The sequence below is a fragment of the Molossus molossus genome, unplaced genomic scaffold, assembly GCF_014108415.1.
Source record: "Molossus molossus isolate mMolMol1 unplaced genomic scaffold, mMolMol1.p scaffold_m16_p_8, whole genome shotgun sequence".
NCBI classification, from domain to species: Eukaryota; Metazoa; Chordata; class Mammalia; order Chiroptera; family Molossidae; genus Molossus; species Molossus molossus.
Genome location: NW_023425402.1, coordinates 12457518 through 12480018, shown reverse-complemented (window position 1 = coordinate 12480018; position 22501 = coordinate 12457518). Strand labels below are relative to the sequence as shown.

The 22501-nt window shown below is 40.1% G+C and overlaps 1 protein-coding gene and 1 non-coding gene across 2 annotated transcripts in view; both read right to left on the bottom strand.

Moving 5' to 3' along the window:
- The window catches only part of LOC118621363 (adenylate cyclase type 10-like), a 50962-nt gene that overhangs the window by 26984 nt on the left and 1477 nt on the right, over positions 1 to 22501 (bottom strand). The window contains 17 exon segments of the mRNA XM_036248678.1: positions 2042 to 2170; positions 2846 to 2982; positions 3455 to 3726; positions 5211 to 5297; positions 6436 to 6625; positions 6792 to 6945; positions 8103 to 8158; positions 8888 to 9077; positions 9182 to 9258; positions 12567 to 12688; positions 13367 to 13558; positions 14438 to 14526; positions 14620 to 14710; positions 15001 to 15206; positions 18802 to 18945; positions 19680 to 19718; positions 22371 to 22475. Coding sequence (XP_036104571.1) covers positions 2042 to 2170; positions 2846 to 2982; positions 3455 to 3726; positions 5211 to 5297; positions 6436 to 6625; positions 6792 to 6945; positions 8103 to 8158; positions 8888 to 9077; positions 9182 to 9258; positions 12567 to 12688; positions 13367 to 13558; positions 14438 to 14526; positions 14620 to 14710; positions 15001 to 15206; positions 18802 to 18945; positions 19680 to 19718; positions 22371 to 22475 — 2280 coding nt within the window.
- Positions 7800 to 7988, bottom strand: LOC118622167. Its single transcript, XR_004957976.1, has one exon. It is a non-coding gene; the product is annotated as a U2 spliceosomal RNA (small nuclear RNA).

Genomic DNA, 22501 nt, shown 5'->3' with positions numbered 1-22501 from the left:
ATGGCAGGCCTAGTTCCCGATTAGGAATAGAAAAGACTAGGACTAAGTCAGGTGTAGAGGATACTGGTACAGCAGACTCAGTCCTGACTGGGCCAACGGGCCCTTAACATACCCTGGACTTCAAAGAGGTCTATGGACCATGGGAGAAATACTGTGGCTCATTCGTTTCTGGCCATGCTGGAGTGCCCATATCTCCTACTCGGATGTGATCTTCTCCAGTGACTGTTCGATTGCTGGTCACTGCTACTCCAGGCCAGCCCCATATCAAGTTCTACAAGACGTTGGCCATCAATACTGCCAGCCTGCCTCCTGCATGATGACCCGGAGAAACCTCTACCGGACAACCTGGAGGTAATTGACATAGTGCAGACGGCCTGCCCAGACCTCAAGGATGTTCCACTGCCATCATCAGAAGAGGTATTGTTCATGGACAGGAACAGCTATGTCCAGGAAGAAATCAGGTATGCTGAGGCAGCAACAATAACTCTGGACTGTGTCATTTGGTCTCAGTCATTAAGTAGGGGAACTTTAGCCCAACGGCCTAAACTCATAGCCCTAATCCAGGCTCTCTGATGGGGCAAGGAAAATCTGCTACAGACCAGAAAGCTAGGGAGGCAGACCTAAAACCTGTGGGGCCTCTCCAGATACACTAGGTCAGAAAATGACCTGGCTAAACAGAAGCAAGCCACCCAAGAATCAGTGGATGATGGACTCTGCCTGATGGGAGGTTGTTAGTCCCAGAAACTTTAGGTCAGACTTTAGTCAGCCAACTGCACCAGACTACCCACCACTTAGGTTACACCAAGCTTACTAAACTCCCGAGAGACAGGTAATGTCCAGTAAAGTCACAGGGAAAGAGGGAAGGCAGAGAGAAGCAGGAATGTGTGGGTGTGAGTAGGGAGGAAGAGAAGGAAAACTGGGCCATGTGCAGACAGCAGGTAGATTGAGCAAGCTCTCAGGTTTATGTCAGGGAAAGCACTAGGAAAGTCACAGAGGGTCTATGCAAGTTAAAGAAAGATTTAGACAGGACCTTCAAGGAAACCTTAACCAAATTTACTTTAGAAACTGGTGAAAACTGGACCACTCTGCTCCCCCTGGCCCTCTTACAGTTCTTGCAGGCCCTATAGTCCACTCAGAAGGCTGTCCATAAACTCATCTGCGACACTCTGCCTGTGCCCACTTCGGACCCTGTGCACCCTCTTTCCAGCCTGGGGACTCGATATGGTTCTCTGAGGACTCTGGCGAATGGTGTCCTCTATGCAGAAGACCGAAAAACGAGTGATGACGCTCTTGACCACCGCAGCAGTAGTGATCCCACAATTTCAAGAAAACAAAAGGCGGGGGAGATGTGGGGTTGGGGTGTTGAAAGATGAACGTTTTGTAGTTTTGTAGCCTTGTGTTAAGCACTCTCACCTGAGGGGGGTGGGGGGCTGACCCACCCAGGTGTACTAGCTGCTTCGTTTGCATGTGAATAAGGGTTTGTTATCTTTTGGCTTCCAGAAAATAATTTTAACCTGGGGGTACCAATCTGCAAATAAATGGGACTGCGTCCAGAGATTGAGAGATTTGCTCTCTTGCAAAGCTCCCTCTCACTCCAAGCAGCCTGTGCTTGTAGTTTCATTGCATTGATCCCGGCAGGCCGAGAGGTGGCAGCCAGAACTTCTTTCTGGAAGGCAGGTTTCTTTTTTAGAAGAAAATGAAGCTGGCATTATAATAAGAGACCTATACTCAATCACCCACCAAACAACTAATTGTAATGACATCTGTTATTGGTTCACCATTTTTTGTTGTTAATCCTTACCTGAGGATATTTCTTCATTGATTTTTTAGATAGAGTGGAAGGGAAGAAGGGAGAGAGAGAAACATTGATATGAGAGAGACACATTGACTGGTTGCCTCCCACACGACCTGGACCGGGACCAGGGATCGAACCTGCAACCTAGGTACGTGCCCTTGAACAGAATCAAACCCAAAACCCTTTGGTCTGCAGGCCCACACTCCAACTGCTGAGCCAAACCAGCCAGGGCAGGTATTGGTTCACCTTTTAACAGTGGTGGGAGAAGCACTGCATCCAAGTTCACATCCTCCTTGACTGTGCAGACATAGAGTTCCAGGTCTTCTTCAGAGCTGGCAGGAGGAATACTATACATTGTGGATTTCGTGGTATTGGCTGTAGGGAAAGAAAACTATGATTGAGGAAAACGCTATGCTCAGTGACTGTAGTTTTAAAGGCATATAAATGCAAGAATTTAGTTAAGAAACTAAAAGGATGAAGATGAATGGAGCGTATCACGTTTTAAGTGGTTTACCCCACCCATCCTGCCTGTTCTCTAATTTTCTCTCAGAAACAAACACTTTCTGTACCATATGGTATCTGACATTCTTACTCTTCCTGTTTACTGCTAATAGCCCTTACTTCTGTTATACCACAGTTCTAAGATGTCTTTCTAGATTTACAAATACTTCTTTTCCTCCTCTTCTACCCTCCTCCTTCTCCCATTTCCCCCATCCAAATCCTCAAGTCATCCTTCTCTTAAGTAATATGCAATTCTCTATTGAACTCTTATGTTTATAAATCCCCTGTAGTGGACTGTCATGTTTATAGACCCTATTTTCCTATCTCCACCTCCTGCGCTACTCAAAAAGGAATTATAGTAGGTGGATCAACTCAAGTTATCTGAGGCAGGCATTTAGTATTTTCACCATAGTTGCATATTATTTGTATAGTTCACTTAGCTAGGGAGGCCTAAGCTTACCAATGATGTCAGCAGAGAATAGGCATGTACCTTGTAAGGGCTGGATGATGCAGCTGGACCAAGGTAGAACCCTGGGAAGCTCAGCTTACCTGAGAGGGTCTCCCACTTGCTGTTCTCCTCCTCCACCTTTTGTAGGTCATGAAAGAGCAATATATCCTTAGAGAGAAGGTCCTGGCATAGGACCTCACAGTAGAGGGGGTTTCCAAAGCACCTGTGGAGAAGGTAGCTGTAGAAAGGTAAGTAGGGGCTTGCTGACTAAAGATGCCCACTTGAAGAGAGCCAAGCATAAGGATATTTCATAATAGGAATATTTCTCCTTTTGTTGAAGTCAGCTCTTGGTACAATAACAAAGGGAAGCAGCAACACAGAAATGTAACAAAAATTCTGATTGGTTTTAAAATGTATTTTGGTAGTAATTTTTCTTTTTAAACTGTTTTGCTTCTTATCGATGTTAAACCGAATTAACGTTCCCATGCTAAATGGCCTGGCAAAAACTGGCCTGACCACACATAACTGACACATTAAGCAAGCCATCCAAGTTCTAACTGTCCTATGAAAACCTGGTGGATAGCCCAGGGAAGGAGCCCCTTACTGGTTTATTAGGAGACTGTATACTGTTACATCTAGTCTTGCGTCTGATCATGGTTATAATGCCATTCCTCCCTTAATGAAGTGCCCAGCTAGTCCTAGCCACTCACATCTGCAGCTCTTGGGGGATGCTCACCACTCCCAGTTCCCAACATGCCATTCTCAACAGTGAGTTCACTGCTAATTTCGAAATGGGCATCAGCATAGCGTGAGGGCTCTGCAGGAAGTGCTGGGCCTCGCCACACAGGGTGAAGGTAGGTGTCAATGTCATCACCATGATGATGGGCACACTGGAGAGCAATGTTCCCAAAAACTCCCAGGAAGCTGCATCCATATGCTGGGCCTCGTCAATGAGGAAAATCAATTGTGTTTCCCTCAATGCCTGGAAATAAGAGCAAAGAGACAATGACAACCTCTCATTAGAAGTGAAGTTACCTGACTTGCAAATCTACCATGAATTTCTCATCAACAATTTAAATAAAATGTCACAAAGGCTGAGGTTTTCAGAGTAAAACATATCCTAAGTCCAGGTAGTATTCTACTTTATAAATATAAAATATAACCTGTATATCTAATTTCTAAAGATATGTACTGAGCTTCTTTGGACAAGAAGATACTCCAACAAAAAAATGAAATAAGCATCAAAATATTCTCCAAATCAAACTTAAAACTTTCAAACATTTTATTGTGCAAAAGCTTCAAACTGTGTGAGGATTCATAATACTTTAAACCAGTATTTCCAAACCAGGTTGTAAATCATAATTTCCTGGGAGTGCTTGCTAAAACTACCAATTAATAGACCCTATTCATGTAGCCTTTGAAAAAAAGTATTTAGCCCTGGCCGGTTTGGCTCAGCGGTTAGAGCGTTGGCCTGCGGTCCAGAGAGACCCGGGTTCAGTTCCCGCTAAGGGTGCGTACCTCAGTTGCAGTTTGTCCCCAGCCCTGGTTGGGTCGTGTGGATGGCAACCACTCGATGTGTCCCTTTCACGTTGATGTTTCTGTCTCTGTCTCTCTCCTTCCCACTCTATCTGAACAAAATATCGAAAAATGTCCTTGGGTGAGGATAAAAAAAAATTTTTTAAATGTATTTACTTTTATCCACATTCCCCACTTAAAGAAGTGCCCCCATTCCCCCACGGCCACAGGTAACCATTTTAATATGTTTATCATTTAATTTTTCATTTGTATATTGATCATATAAATTATACATGGTTGTTTTGTCAAGAATATTGTTTTTATATAAATGGTACTGTATTACAGGTCACATTATTTCTGTCTCTTTAATAAGGACTGTTTTAAAGATCACCTTGTGTTGCTATGTTTTCATCGACCCCCTTACTTCTAACTTCTGCATTACAGTCCATAGTGCTCATCCGGAGTCCATGCCAGTGCCTCCCTAGCCTCCACAAACACACACTGCAATAGACACACTCCCTGCAATATATGTCCAGGAGTGGAATTGCTGGGTCTAGAGAATGCATGCTTTTAAAATTTGACTTGTTACTTCTAGATTGCTTCCCAGAATGGCTATATCAATTTCTGCTCTTATAGATTCTGTAATTCTGGGTTGGGGCCTGAGTATCTGTTATTTTTAATAGCTATCCACCTGCATTTAGAAACTACTGTTTTAAATTAAGTCATTAAAATTTCATGAAGAAACAGGATCAGAAAAGAGCAAAAACCTTTATTGTATGCTGTACTATATGATGGATTCAAGGTTAAAGATAGATACAAACAATGAAGATGCCAACAAACAGGCAGGTCAAGAAATGCCTAAATCAAGGTGTGATGTGGACAGATTAAAATGAGCATAAATCATCTCCAAATGTTAAGAGTTAGATAATGGTATGTAGCAAAAGTACTCACCTCCTGTAGCACTTGAAAAAAACACGCTTTAATCTTCTTTTGTCTGGTCAGGTCATCCATGTGTGAAACTTCAAAGGATAAGGGAAACTGACCAGGAAAATTATTCATATATTAGCATTCAAAATGACAATCTAGTAAAAATATACAGATTCTGCAAAGGGAATAGAAAGTGATTCTATTTTGAGTGAGAATGGGTTTCTACAGTATTGGGCATAGAGTTACAAACATCAACATACAGTTCAGAGGTTAAGACTGAAAGTCCATTGGCGCTTACAGAGAGAGAGAAAGAGAGAGCTCCTTTTCATACCCGACTCTGGAAAACCCTTAAAGAGTCATAACTAAGGAATAACATGACAGGTCAGACTTAGCAATGTCACTTTGGACAGCTCTAGTACCCCAGTTATTCCAAGTATACCAGGATGAATGTGTGCACGAGACTTGTCAGAAACCATTGCAATAGACATCACACTGTTTCCTTTGCTGGGCCGAGCACCTTAGTTACCATGGCCTGAGAGCCACAGTGGTGCTACTCCTTAACCACTCTGGCCAGGGCCAAAGCGCTAGGCAAGGTCTGTCTTAAAACAGGGCTGTGCTGGGGGATTGAACAGATTTCCTTTTTCTGTTTTCCATGAAATACAATGCTTGCAGGCTGGGTATATTGAAATAAGTAATAAAAGATGTAAAAATGGAAATGTGGACCAGGGAATTCTTAGCCTACTCTCTATTGGGTAACGTATGCACCCTAGACCACTGCAAGCTTTTGAGATTCAGATGCTGGTTCAAGCGACATGCTCGGTGGCTAGGGAAAGGACAACTGGGTTTAAAGAACAAAACATTGCAAACTGACTTGAGAACACATGAATACAATTGCTGGGGATGCTCCACTGGTTAGGATCATCCTGATGGATTTAGCACTTCACAGTTACAATGCAATCTCGTATATGCCATGTCCTTTAAAATCCAAGAAAGTACTGTACTCGTCATTTTCATAGGTGAAAAAATTTGAGGCTCAGAGAGGCTAGTGATTTGTGCCAGGATGCAACTAGCAAGTATCAGAGTCAGTCCTAGCATTCACTCTCCTCAAAAAAGAGAAAAACCTGGGTTTTGGTGTCAAAGGGACTTCACATCTCACCCCAACATTGCTAACTATGTGTTCTTAGGCCATACAGATTATATATACAATAAACAGTAGTAATCTAATTCAGAAAGCCACTGCCTTCCTTACCTTTACAAAGAAGAGGTCATTAAAAAGGCAGTGCAGTGGTTCCTCCACCATCTCACAAAGCTGTTTGTGTAGGCACTCTTGCCGGTAATAGGCTGGGCATGTATCAATCTCAAAGAAGATGGCCATGAGGGTCTGGATGGCATAGAAGCGCTGCTTGGAATCTGCTTCCTTCAGCTTCAATGGCAATACCCTGGTGAATGTTACTATGGTCACAGGGAGTCTGCTGACCCACACACAGAGAGGTTACTCACTCTACGGGCCCAAGGATACTGAATCTAATGATACACGAGTCTCACTAACAAAGGAAAGGAGCCCCAAAAGAAGCACACATTAAGTCAGAAAGCAGGTGTCTTTACCTATGCCCTTCCTTCTGGGCCAGCAAGTTTATTTCAGCCAACAGCTGACTTTTTCCATAGCCTTTTCCACCTTCATACAGAATTGCTTGTCCCTTCTTCTGGTGCAAACATCCTTGCTGTGCCATTCGGAAGGTTTCCAGTTCTTTCTCCCGGTCTGTAGAGAGACAGGGAACACTGAACACTTCTGTGCTTTTTAGTAGACACTCAATTTATTTGAATTAATTTGCAAAATTAAGTCTCAGAATGTCTTTTCTCCCCCAGAATCCTTGGCAGAATCCCATTCTTCGGTGAGACTTCACATATTTTCCCAGAAAATTAACTCTGGATTATAGAGACATGTGTGCTGGGCTTGATGTTTGCTCCAGAGCCTAAGTAATGGCATTCTGGACAATTAGGTACCACATGGATATGTCTTAGCTTTTTGTAAAAATTTCCATAATAGCCCGGCCAGCGTGGCTCAGTGCTTGAGTGTCGATCCAATGCACCAAGAGGTCACCGGTTCGATTCCTGGTCAGGGCACATGCCCAAGTTGTGGGCCCGATCCCCAGTCGGGGGCATTCAGGAGGCGGCCAGTTGATGCTCTCTCTCATCAGTGTTCCTGTCTTACTCTCTCCCTCTCCCTTCCTCCCTCTCTAAAATCAATGAAGAAAAAAAAGTTTAAAAAAAATTTCCATAATCATAATTTTTAGTCAAAGTCCATCAATGCTATGTAAAGATATAAATGATCTAACAGATGTAGATAAAATAATATAAAGACAGAATTGATAGTGTATGTGGCAACAGTCTTGGTGCTATCTTCACTCTGTAAGGATGAGGAGTTTCCTTCCACAGTTGACCCGCAATAAGCTGGTCAGATCTCAATAGCTGAACTCTGACTTACAAAGATTCTTACTAAAGGTTGGTACTTTAGGACTCCCCTGTAATTTAAACATTCAATATGGAAAAGAAAAGGCAAATCCTCTTCAAAATGAACATAAATGCACTAAAAAGGCTGCTTTCTATTGTTTTTTTCACTGCACCGTTCCGGAGGTACTGCAATACCAAGTCGATGCGTGGAGCGGACAGAGCAATCTCCTATTCCAACTCCCTGCTCCAAAATCCATTTAATATATTGTCCCTGGAGAGAGGACGTTTCAGATATTAAACTGATAAGAAGAGATACTACACTTGACCTTAGCCAAAAGGCCAAGAAGCGATTGCTTTCTATTTTTAACACAGCTTAGAAGCATTTAGCCTTGAATTTTGTTTTTAATCCTATTAATAGTCTACAGCTGAAAATAAATGCAATTTAAGGTAGAAAAGAAAACTCACCTAACAAAGGGTGATTTTCATTTCTCTCTCTGACCAAATGTCTCTTCCCAAACATGCTAGGAATAAAGATAAAGGAAAATGTGTCTGTTAAAAATAGATTTGAATAGATAATATATCTCTAAATAGATAGAAGGAAAATGGTTCTTATAAACAAGTACTTTCAGATAACTCAAGAGGTACAGAATTATGTAAAAAAGAGTTTAAAAACTAAAGCCCTGGCTGGTTTGGTTCAGCGGTTAAAGCGTCAGCCCGGGGTCCAGAGAGACCCGGGTTCGGTTTCCGCTAAGGGCACGTACCTTGGTTGTAGTTTGTCCCCGGCCCCAGTTGGGGTTGTGCAGGAGGCAGCCACTCGATGTGTCCCTTTCATGTAATGTTTCTCTCTCTCCCTCTCTTCCTCTCTCTCCCTCTCATTCTATCTGAACAAAAATGGAAAAATGTCCCCGGGTGAGGATAAAAACTAAAAAATTTTGGAAGAAGGTGGGGAGAAGTATTCTTGATTGTTCTAGGTTCAGGGAAGTATAAAGTACACAAACTAAAAAGAACATCTAGATTAATGACCTATGGCTATTCTTTTCCTGTTGGCTAGCAACAAATTCGCTGAGGAACTAGCTAAGAGCTAAACATAAAAGCTGAAGATCTCAGACACGAAGCCCTCTTCATATATCTCTTATGTCATCAGTACTAGAAGATCTTTGCTTCTAATTTCATACAATCAAACACTGATTACTCCTATGCCCTGATTCTGTAAAAGCGATTGGAATGAACTATCACACAATGACACTCACATACATCTTTTATGGCCAAGGTATTCATACATCTTCCCAGGGTTGGAGATGTTTTTCATCATTTTCTCTGGGAGTTTCTTGAAGTTGTAAGTAGGCAGCATGGATCTTAGATATGTTACCTCATCACAAGACACCAAACCTGGATAAGCAGTTATCATTCTGGCCACAAGGCTCACTTTCGGGCCAATAACTGTGTCAAGGAGACAGAAAAGAAATGAACACAGAATTTTTTGATCACCTTCTCTACCTTTACCCCCTAAGTCAGAGAACTAACAGTCCAGCATCCTATTCTACCTGTATATTCGTGTCTTGCTACTGCCCCAACCATGCCACAGAATACTGGTCCATTGGTGATACTGATGGAAACAAGCCTGGGGATCAGAAAAGCAAGAGTGTGAGTACACAGTCAGAAGCCTCCAGGTCAGGCACTAGATTTGTCACTATCTAGATCCAGAAGACTAGTTTCCAAGCTCAGAATGGAAAAGACCAAAGGCTGCTGTCAGTCTACATCACATTATGGGTACACAGTACTGACTATTAGGGAAATAACCAAAAGGAACAGAATGGTCTCCCTACTCCAGGAGTTTTAGTTGGGGAGTAATTATTAGTAAAAAGACTAAAAATTTTACTTTTTATCTGTCAGATACTTTATATATGCTTTATGAAGTACTTTCAAATTGATAACCTCATCTGACCCTTGAAAGGATAATTAACAATAAACGTGGAGTATGTAGGGCAAATATTTGAAGCCCATTTGACCACCACTACCACCACCACCAACAAAACAAAGAGTTAATTCACTTTCACAGAGTTACAAAAGTCAACTGTAGAATCATAACCCAGGCCTCCTGACTCTTAGACCAATGTTATTTCCACTATACCACACTGCCTCAGATAAAACCTGAAAATTAAATACATCAACAGATGTCTGAACAGGGTTAATGGACCAAATAATGCTGGAATGCCAGAGTAAAGGAATAACCAAAACATCAGGCTGCTGATGGAAGGCTTTTTGAAGCAAATTAGACTTTGGAATAAATTTTTTATAAATAAGTAATATATTTTCATGCATTCATATAATGCATACATCCATTCATTTAACAAGCATTGGGAAGTATGTACAGTACCAACCATTAGGCTAGGAGTTTATACAATAAGACCTGTACAAAAATACCCTTTCCTGGAGAAGTTCAATCTGGGGAGGAGAGTGATAGGAATTGAGGAAGGTGAAAAGACATATTTATAGGTTAACAACACAAGTACTACATATTAGAGATCAGTACAGGAAATTAACAGAGCAAACAGAAGGGAAGCATTAACTGGAGAGAATAAAAGAAGTATTTCATAAAGGAGAGGACATACGATGGATCCTTGCAAGTTGAAGTATTGCCAAAGTGGGGCAACAACATTCTGTCTAGTGGGAAGGCACAGGTTCTGAAGAATCTGGTGTGCTTTTGCAAAACTAAATAGTTCAAGAAGGCTAGAGCATAGAAGATGTTCAGAGTAGGGAAAGGTGAAGAGAGAAGTGGTCCTACCTAGTCCATGCATGGAAAAGTACTGGCCATATGAATTACTTTAACGGGGGGCATACACCGTTCTAGGTGAGGCAAAGGCTCAAAGGTGGCAATGAACAGAGAACAGTAGATTTACTTGACTGATGTAAAAATTCCCTGTGACAGGTAACAAGATACATGGATGGAGAAAGAGGGTGCAGTGAGCACAGTTTTAAGTTAAATATACACATAAACAATTTTCAGTTGTTCATATAGCATCAATAGTGACAACAATCCTAACATTATTGTCTCCTGAGACATTAAATTTCTTTTGCAGAATTTACATGAATGATAGGATTGAAGACTCTTACCATTCATTCACTGGGCCCATTGCCCCAGGCGAATAAGAGGCACCGAAGACAACAACCAGGCAGTGGGGTCTGCTGCCATACCAAGAACAAAACTAAAAATCTTCTAATGTTTCATCATGCTTCCTTTGTCTAAAATGCCTTTTCTCAACCTGGCTCAAAAGTTATTTCTATAGTCGAGACGTCTCTGGAATCTCTGATGAGAATTCACTATTTTTTCCCATAGCACTTTGTTGCAGCTCCTACAGCACTTTATTCCTATAGTTAAATTTTGTTGTATTAAAGATAGTTGTTTACTTAGCTGAGGCAGTAGTGTCTTACTTCTCTTTATGTCCCTCAAACCTAGCACAGTGAATGGCTCATAGCTGTGTTCGACCAATGCTCGCTGAATGAATGCAGTTATGCATGTAAGAAACTCAGCTATTAACAAGACAATGATAATTAAACAAGGAACACTTTTCTCAACTTGGACACTTCTTATTTCTTTCTATTGTACTTTACAATCCCCCTTGTTCTTTCTGGCAGTCCATGTTCCTTCCTTCTTTTAAAAATGTTTTTCATTGATGAAGAATATGTTCTTTCATATATAGATATATGTCAATGCCAAATTCAAGAGCAGAATAGCCCAGCACATCCGTAATGGAAGTAACATTTGAAAGTGGGCTGCACAAGTATCTGCAGATCCCACTGTGCCTGAAAGAAGTGCCAACACTATCTGTCCTGGGCCAACAGTCCGAGTTTATATGAAGCAACTGTAGGATCTTTGTTATCTGTAAATAAGGAGTTGTATCAGATAACATAAATTTCTTTTCAGTACAAACATTCTATAAGTATGCCTCTAAAATTATATCACATTAGTAATATGTGTTTATCTTTTTTTGGAGAGTATTTACATTTTATAAGAGGCAGCTGTAGGATAATGAAAATGACAGACTTTGAGGACAGAAGATCTGGGTTTCCTCACCAGCTCTGCTATATGCTAGTAATTTCTCTTCTGTGGTCTTAGTTTCCTCGTGTGTAGCGTATATTAAAGTATTCTGTAAATTTTAAAGCACTATATAAATGTGTGATATAATTTTATTCATCTTGAATAAGAATGGCAAGCAAACACATCTCTGACTCAATGTTAACATTAGAATTAACCGTTTTTCAAATCTATTCATGCATACACTTTCCCCATAGCTTTCTAAAGGGAAAAAAAGTCATTTGACAAATTCCAACCAACCTTGTCATAGTGCAACTAGTGGGAAAATGGACTTTTTTATACTTTCATTAGGACTAGTTTATAGAAGGTGGGAGGGTGAAGTGGATGTAGAGGAGGGTGATCATATCAGTGTGAATTCTAGAAACATTAGTGGGTCTGGGAAAGACCAAGAGTGAAAGCCAGAAGGAGAGCATTAACCAGCTGTGGGTCCTTCCTGTCTAGGTCATTGCCCCATACCGCTCCTCCTAGTAGATAGACAGGCAGTCCTTGTTCTGCATTCCCTCCACATACAGATATACTATTTGTATTATATTAATTTACACATTTGCTTGTTCCTTTACAGTGTTCTTGAATCTTGCTATGTGTATTCTGTTCCTCCCCCCTCTCCCACCCACTGGATGGAAACTTATCTTCATTTACTCGGATATCTAGGACACTTCTGTAACTAGTAATTTCTTAATACATCTTGTTTTCTGACTTCTCTTAGCATGTTCCCTCCCCTTAAGGGAGATTCTGGATGTCATCAAACCCTGCTACCTGTTACAGCCGCCTACCCTGCCTAATGAGCCGCCTGGGGCCTGAGAAGCTCCTCTCTGCCCCACCTTCCTCCTCACTTGGTCTCAGCAAGATTCTCCCAGCAGAAGTTGAAAATGCTGAAGGAGCTCTCCAGGGCATGTGCACACTCATCTGGCTTCTTATCCCCAGGAAAGCCAAAAACACATAGAAACATGCAGCCCTGGAATGGAGAACAAAGAAAGGAAAGAGAGTTTACTTGGGGAAGGACTATGGCTTGCCGAAAATGACCCAAATCCCCTGAATGAAGCCAGATGTTTTCTTGACTGTTCTTCTGTTAGAAATGTAGGATTCTACAGGGCTCATGAAATAAATGCTCAGGCCACATCAACATGGAGATTTTAAGAAGAAATAAAATCTTAATTTAACTACCTTTTCAAAGAATTAAAAATTAAAACAAGAAAAATTAATGCCAAGAACTTTTCAAATATTCAATCTCTAGTATATACCGTGAGCTAAATCTATGTGCCTGCATTTTCTTCCTTTATACTGTATTGAAGCTGCTCTTTTTCAAGCTCCTTAATTGTCTGAGACAGATCTGACTACATTTACTCAACTAACAGAGCCAGAAAAACATTCTTTATCCTTTCACGAGGATTTTCCAACAAGAATTGAATAAAAAAGGATATAGAGAATAACCCTCGATTACCCTGACAATGAACTAGAACATCCTATTCCTTGACTACTATTAGTTGAAGTTTTAAGGTAAAATAGCTTGTTGCAAAATAAGTAGCTGGGCATCTGATTTATGCTTGTGTTATGTGAGAGGTACACAGGTCATACAAGACTATTATTCTTCATTCACCTTTCATGCTGATAGGTCAGGTTTCCTTGTACTTACTTTCTCAAACATAAAGATCCGGCTCAGCTGACCACCCCCTTTCTCTATGACTCTGGAGATGTACGATGCAGCCTCCTGGATAAGATGACACAAATGCAACATCCATGCTGTCTGGTGGAACTCCAGGCTGACCAAAACCATAGTCACGGTACGAAATTCGGATATATACTCCATAGGTTGGCCTACATCAATCTACAAGGACACAGTGAGTTACTTTGCCTGCATTTTCAACTGCCAGCATTGTGTTTAAAATTTTTAATTCCATATTCCATGGTGAGTGGCAAAAAATAATTTAAGAGGCTCAGATAAAATCTTAAAAGAGCTCTGGCCGGTTTGGCTTAGCAGTTTAGAGCAGCGGCCCACAGACTGACAAGCGGCGGGTTTGATTCTGGTCAAGAGCATGTACCTCAGTTGCTGGCCCTGGTTGTGCGGGAGGCAACCAGTCGATGTCTCTCTCTCACATTGATGTTTCTCTCTCTCTCCTTCTCTCTCCCTCCCACTCTATCTGAACAAAAAAATGGAAAACTGTCTTCGTGTGAGAATTTAAAAAAAATCTTAAAAGAAAATTCAGGTTTGAGAGATATATAAGATATATAAACCAGTGCATTTGGGATAAAAACTGTTTGAATTTAAACATAATTCACTGATGAAACTTGTTAAGCTTTCATATTTTCTAAAATTTAGTTTGATATTTCCAATTTCATTAGTCATTACATCACTTACTAAGGGATTTACATGTTTATATATACACAATCAGTCAATACATATTAACCAAGCATATACTTAACTTACTCTATACTATACTCTGTTATATACAGTATATACAGTATACTAGTTTCTTGAGGGACAAACTGAAAAACAAATATGGTTTTTACTTTCTGGGATTAAGAAATCTAAAGTTATAAGACATGTCATCACAGTAATTGATGCAGATGGAGAAATCTGCTCGTATTACAATGGGGTGCAGGAGACAGACTGGATCAATACAAAAAGGTCATCACAGGTAAATGTACACCTGTTTACACAAACACATGCACAGTCTACACAACAACTCGAGACCTAGGAAATAACCTTCTTCAAAAGGTTTTTCATTATGTGCTTCCGCAGAGTTTGCTTAAGTGCAGAGTCTGGATCCAACTCCAGGGCAGTTCTGAGAGTGTCTGAGAAAAGGAAAACAAACAAAATGTTTCCAGCCGTGTGGAAAATTAATCTTTAAAATTTCAGGCTCGGGTAGAAAGAACAAAGTAACTTACCAGCACTCGTCCGGTAATGTGGCAGATAATCGAGGCACTTGTCAAAATGCTCATCAAAATCAAATGGGTCAGTGATCCGCATATCTCTTAACTATAGAAAGAAAACTGCTCAATTCTGTGCCTACCCACCAACTGGGTTACCTTTGGTTCCTTAACAGAGGGGTTGAGGATGCCATCTCTTTTGTTTATTATTTATCTTTTCAGCCTTACTGTTCTGCCTCATCTATCTTTCTGGGAGGATATCCCCCACCTCTCTCCAAAACAGAGCTCCAATGGTTGTTGTTTTGGTCAGACAATATGTGACCACCACCAGAGCACTGCCTGCGGTGTGCAGTAGAAAGGCCTTTGCAGAATGTGCAGTGGATGGGGCCTGCCTCCTACCTTGACAGCTTCATACTCCTTCATGATTTCCACTTCAAACATGTACTGCTCACAGAGCATCCAGCAGTTCCAGGACAAGACAATCTCATTTGCCTGAGCCAAACGCTGAGCTAACTGGACATCATCTACATTTCGCCCAATCACCAAGAGGTACTGTCGCTGCTCGTCTCCAACAATAACCTGGGAAATCCGACCTGCAGACAGACCTATCCAGAAAAAAGGAGACAAGTGGTGAATAGCCAAACTCAATAGACTATGCAAAGGAAGGGGACTGGAATCCTCACATTGCTCTCTGCATCATGCCAATCTTGTTATTGCACACAGATGCAGAAGTATTCAGTGAGCTTACCTTAAAAAATAATACCTTGCCCTGGCCAGTTTAGCTCAGCGGTTAGAGCGTTGCCCTGCAGACCAGAATGTCCCCGGTTCAGTTCCCGCTAAGGGCATATACCTTGGTTGCAGTTTGTCCCCAGCCCCGATTGGGGTCGTGTGGGTGGCCACCAGTTGATGTGTCTCTCACATCGATGTCCCCCCCCCACCAACTCTATCTGAAGATAATGTAAAAAAAGAAAAAGAAAAATAATACCTTGTCTCAGATTTCTTTCTGTCTCAAACACACCTAAAGACAGACATTCAAACAAGTCTCAGGAGGCCAAGGTGGCTAGAGGTAGTGCACACAGAAAGAACTCCAGCAATCTGTACAGGGGCCCTCTCAAGTTTTTAGCTGAGTACTGCATCAATGTGAGGAAACCACCTGAGGCAGGGAAAGAACCACCTGAAAAGATTAGAAGGAATAATCCTTGATATCACACAGGGATGGGAATTGTTCCTGCTCTCACTGGCCAGAGTGTCAAACTTAATACAGGACATTGAAGGGGTTTGTCTCAGGAACAGGGCAAAACTAGCTCTAGACTAAACACAACTCTGGTCCCATACAACAAAGTTTAAAAGCAAAACCTGAAAGGATCAAGCTGCCTGAAAGGATCTCAGGATGAAGCTCAAGAATATCATGGCAATAATTTATAAATCTAGCACTCATCAAATTGGCAATGCCTGGCACCCACAAAAAGTTACCAGGCATGCAAATAAAAAGGAAAATATCATCTACAGTGAAGAGAAAAATCAATCAAACCCAACCCCGAATAACAAAAATGATAAAATTAGTAGACAGGACATTAAAAGTTGTAATTATATTCCATATATTCAAGAACCTAGAGAAAGGCTGATCAAATAGAGACATGGAAGATAAAAAAAAGACCCAAATCAAACTTCTAAGGATAAAAAATACACTAGATAAAATAAAGGTAATTGCAAAAGAAAAGGTCTGTAAACCTGAAAAAAACAGCAATAGAAACTATCCAAAATAAAAGACAGGGAGAAAAAAGAAAAACAGTGAACACAGCAACAGTGAATCATGGGACAATTTCAAGCAGCCCAACATGTGTAATTGAACAGAGGAAGAAGGAAACAAAAAAAATTATTTAAAGAAATAATGGCAGAACATTTCCTAAATCTGATAAAAACTAAAACCCAGAGATCAAAGCAGCTCAATGAGCCCTAAGCACAAAAAAACAAAACCAAAAAAACAAAAAAACTGTACCAAGGCACATCAAAATCAAATAACCTATAACCAGTGATAAAAACATCTTAAAAGCAGCCAGAAGAAAAAAACATACATTATATACAAAGAAATAAAGATGAAAGCAGATTTCTTGTTGGAAACATCACAAGCTAGAAGATAGCAGAACAACAGCTTTAATGTAAGAGAGAGAAAAATCCCTGTCAACCTAGAATTTTATACTCAGTGAAAATACCTTTCAAAAAAAGATTTTTCCAGACATACAAAAGCTGAACTAACACATCTTCAGCAAACTCATACTATGAGAAATGTTTAAAAAAAGTTCTTCAAACGGACAGTAATAAGCTTTGACAAGAACATGGAGAAATTGGAACCATCATACATTGCTGGTGGGAATGTCAAGTAGTACAACCACTTTGGCAAAAAGATTAGCAATTTCTATGATTTATTGATTTTTAGAGAGAGAAAGGAAGAAGAGAGAGAGGAGAGAAGAGGAGAGAAGAGAAGGAGAGAGAGAGAAAAAAAGAGAGAGAGAGGATTTGTTGTTCCTCTTATTTATGCATTCATTGGTTGATTCTTGAATGTGCCCTGACTGGGATCAAACCTACAACCTTGGTGTATTGGGACAACACTGTAACCAACTGAGCTACCCAGGACAAGATTAGCAATTTCTTAAAAAGGTAAACATACATCTACCATGACCTAGACCTTCCACTCCTAGGTATTTACCCAAGAGAAATGAATACATATGTCCACACAAAGACTCGTACACAGATGTTCATAATAGCTTTATTTGTAATAGCCAAAAATTGACAACTCAATTGTCCATCAAAAGTGAGGGGATAAAATCTCTCTCTATGGAGCATGCCCATGCGCATACATGCTCGGGCTCTCTCTCCCTCTCTCCCCCAAGGTTTAAGGGCCCTTCTTTTGCTGTAACTTGTTTCCTGAGCCCTTTTCTTCTAGGACTCATTTATTCTACTTCTGTGACTTTCTAAATAAACTTTTTCTTATAATTTGAGTCTTGGCCCTGAATTCTTCTCTTAGCCGAACTTAAAAAAAGAGTGAGTGGATAAACAAATTGTAGTATATTCATACAATAAAATATGACTTACTTTTTCTCAATTGTATTTTGGAGATATTTCTATATCAGAACATATGTTTTTAAAGTTGCAGAGAATCTCACTGGGTAGGCATATTAGTATTTAAGCTGTCTCCTACAGTTGGATTATTTTCAACCATTTACTATAAACTATATTGCAATCAACAGTCTTGTACATATGACATTTCATATATCCTCAGGTATACCTATAGAATTTCAGAAGTAGGATTGCTGAGATAAATAATAAATGCATTTGTAACCTTGATAAAGATTACCGAATCATCCTCCACATAAGTCGTATCATTGCTGATTCTCACCAGTACCACATAAGAAGGCTTACTCTTTACAACCTCCATAACAGTGTGTCTAGCATATGAATTTTTGTGTATCTATAGATAAAAAATGCTCTCTCAATTGGCATTTTTCTTATTATGAAGTTGACTATATGTATTTATTTTTCTATGTACTATTTATTCATGTCTTTTGCCCATTTTTCTTAGAATGTCTTTTCTTGATTTCTATTATTTTTACAATTTCTGTGTGTTCTTTCTATATTAGAAAAATTCTCCCTTAGTCTATATGATATGAGTTGCAAATGTTTTTTCCCAATTTGTTGTTTATCTTTTGAATTTTTTTTTTTTTTTTTTTTGGTGGTACGTGCCCCTAGCGGGAACTGAACCCGGGACTCTCTGGTCCACAGGCTAACGCTCAACCGCTGAGCCAAACTGGCCAGGGCTATCTTTTGAAATTTTTATACTGTCTTTGTTATTGTTTTCCAACTAGATCTCTCTCTCTCTCTTTTTTTTAATAAAAGAAAATGGTCAGAAAGTGATGTGATAAACCATGTTAATTAATTTCATTGTGCTGATTAGTTCACAATGTGTACCTACATCAGAACATCAAGTCGTATACCTTAAATATATACTTCCCAATAAAACTGGAAGTATAAAATAGCATAAATAGAATAAAAATAGCAAAAAGTGACCAGTAAAAATAAAAAATAGGAGGAAGAATGAAAAAGTGAAAATGAAGTGAGAGTCAGGAAACACGAGTTTCAGCCCTGGTTCTGGCCAATAACTACCTATGCAGCCTCAGGTAAGTCTATTTTGGTAGCTACTACCTATCTGTAGCTGGAGGTCCTGGCCTTCTCTGGTATGGTAGATGCCAAATTTCTCCTGTATCTCCAGACTGCATTTTGCCACCAGGGTAATGATGTCACTCAGCTGATTCTGTTCCACTGTCCAGAGTGCCAGGAGCACATTCCCTGCAGAGACACAAGATAGGCTGACAAAGGTCAAATACCTGGATTCACTTGGCCAGGACAAAGTCTCCAATATTGCAGAAGATATCATGCAAGGTGTCAGGCAAGGTTTCTTGACTCTACAAATATCCTAAGTTAAAATATTGCTTTAGATCCTCAAAACAATTGAGCATATAAAAACATGACTAGGTAGAAGCTGAAATGTTACTAAGGTTTAAGAATAGTTTTAGTAATCTTCCTTCCACCAGTATACTAAAAGAAGGGGGAGAGGTACTAGCAACAAAGTTCACAAAATGTAGGTTCATGATCAAATCTAATTTTATGGCTAGTTTAAGTTTAGATAAAAAGATGGGCCAACTCTGTGGCATAAAGCTGTTAATGATCCTAAGAGTTCTCCAGATAGGAGACTTTTGACTCCTCCCTATCTTATATTTACCTTCTGCAACTAATAACCAAGTTTCCCGTTAGTTTACTCACGAAGCCTTTAATAGGCACTTATGTTTCTGTCATTCAATCTGAATAAAATGTAAAGCAATGTGAGCTCAATATGGGCACGGTTTTTCCATCAGAATGGGAGACCCTTTGAGGCAGGGACTGTGTCTTTCCCATCTTTGTTTCCTCAGGCCCAGAACATATTACATTACCAAATAATGCTGAATAAACAAATATGCCTAGCTCCACCTAAATAGTCTTCCTCTCTTATAGTCCTTTAAATATTCAGAAAAAATGAAAAATACCTGTAATATTTAGGATATCCCCTCCAAAACAGAGCACATCTGAAATTTAGTAAGGGAGAGAGAGGAAAATAAGTCAAAATCAGAACTATACCAGATCATGAAGAATCATATATAATCAAAAGAATAACCTACTGAGTTTTTCCTCATATCTTTTCTGGTCTATTTGTGTACTCCAAGGGTTAGGTTCCTTCTTCTTTCCTCCTAGCTTCTCCCCAAATCTGTCTTTACTTATATCACCTTCTCTTCAACGTCACCCTCTTATTTGTGCTCTGGATCCTAGCCCTGTTCACCCTCTCAAGAACTTCCTTCCTTCCCTTATCTTCTCTCTACTGGGTCATTCCTATATTAAAAACAAAAAAGACAAAAACAAAACAACAAGATTAACCTTCTTCTCTAGCTCTGAGGGCCAATTTTGTGTTACATTTCCAGCAAAAAAAATAAATTCTCAAGAGTTGACCATATGCAATTTTTCTCCTCACATCGTCATTCACTCAAATTTTTTTCTCTACTATTCTCTTCTCAACCTACCCCAGTCTGACTTCCATCTCTGCCACTTCACTAAAATTATCAAGATTATTAACAGCATTCATCTTGCTAAATTTAATATTCTCTGACCTCACTGTATTAGACACCTTTCATTTTCAACCCAGCTAGCCATCACTCTCCTCCTGAGACACTATGTCCCCTTTGGTTTCATGAATACCACAATATCTTACATCACAGGCTGTCTTACAGTCTCTTTTGTAGGTTCTTTCTCCTTAATCATAATTCTCCCCTGGAGTTCCTCAAGCCTTAGTCTTAGGCTCTTTCTCTTTATTTCTATTCTCCCCATCAACTCACACTTACTCTATTTAAATGACTTATTGATAGTTCAAGCTCAATGTATTCAAAACAGAATCCTGATTTTCTTTCTCAAAGCGCAGACTTTCCCTTCTGGTAAGTGTTGCCACCATCAAATCAGTTCTGAAAGCTGAAAACGTGAGTCCTTGTCTCACGACTTCCCACTGAAATCCCATACACCAGCAAATCCTGTCTGTTGAACCTGCAAAATATATTTCAACTCAGTCCATCTCCATACAACTCCACTGCCATATCTTGAGACTAATGTTTTCAAACTTGACTGCATAATGGAATTCCCTGTGAAACTTTAAAAAATCTGATTCCCGGGCCTATCTCAAGATACGCTGATTTAATTGGTCCAGACATCAGGATCTTTAAAAGCTCCCCAAGTGGTTATCTAATGTGCTGCCAAGGTTGAGAACCACTACCCTAGACTAAATCTCCTTCATTCCACAATTGCTCCAATTGTCTCTTCTAGCTTCCATTCTTACTACCCACCCTTCATCAGCTCCCGATTAATCCGATTTCCACGAGGCAGCTAAAATAAGCTTTTAAAAAATGTAAATCAGATCACATCACTCCCTTGCTAGAAACTTTTCAGTTTCCCTTTGTACAAACATGTATAGTTCAAACTCCTTACTGTGGCTTATACAGCTCGATGATCTCCAACCTCACCTCAAGGCACTGGTCCTCCACTAGCTGTGCTCTAGGCACACTGGCCTCGTCAGTTCCTAGAAATGCCAAGCGTTCTCCCACCTCAGAACCTCTGTACTTAGCATTCTTCCGTCTAAAACACTTTCCCTTGGCCCTTCACAGTGTTCCTCTCATCATTCACGTCTCAGCCTAAACACCACCTATGACTACCCTAATACAGAAACTCTCACCCTATTTTTACCACTATACTCTACTTATTTCCTTTGTAGAATGCATAATCTATAATTGTCTTGTTTATTTATTATTTGTCTCTCCCACTAAAATGGAAACTTCACAAGGGCAGGTACTATGTCTTATTTACCCCTTTATTTCTAGTACCCAGAGTTCCTGGTGTTATCATTCCTACTTAATTCATAATTTCTATCTCCCCTTTTCATCTACATTTGGTGAGAAAAATGGAAAGACCTTTAATACTTGTCCCTGATGGGTAAGGGGAGAATCAAATAGTGGTTTCTAAAGGAGATACCACAAAGTAAGTATTCTGATGAATCTCAGAATGATGGCTGTGACTGTATGGGGCTCTGTCAGTAAAGAACGGGAATGTTATGTGGGTACTAAAAGGCACAGGGCCAGAGTAATTTCTGTTAGGTAGGCCTAACTGGACTGAAAGGTCCTCCAGAGTAGGGTTTTGCGCTCTCTGTACCTAGTGCATGTCACCGAGTAGGTACTCAAAACATGTTTACTGAACAAATAAGTTTATTTTCCAGGTTAGGCAAATATGCACAAGCTTAATACATGGCAGAAAATAAAGGAAACACTCTCCTACCTCAACGGATCAAAATGCACTACTAGCATGGGACGGTGTTTTGGAAATTATATCTGATATACACACGAGGTACATATTATTGTTAAAAGAGACAACTTGAGGAATACTTTATTTTGAAATAAAATACAAACATGCAAAGCTAAAATGAGCTGTTTTCCCGTTTCTGGACACCGAGTCAACAGGATGAGACTGGGCAGAATGGCAGATACAGGCAAAGCTGTAGCTTGTCAGTGGCAACTTGAAGAACCAATATGAGTAATACTGAAAGAATGACCCTTTAATATCCCTTTAAAGTAACCCGGGCCCCCTTCTGTTACAAACCCTCAGGGGCCCAGACTACACCTCCTTGCTTCCCTGCAGGGGTCACTCACGCTCCACGATGTCACTAATGTAATAACTGAAGATGTGGGCCAGTTTGTCCATGTCACGTTCCGACTTGCAGGTCAGGCTGAACCTGTCCATTAATGCTGTAAACCCTGACCAACAAAGCAGAAATTACTAA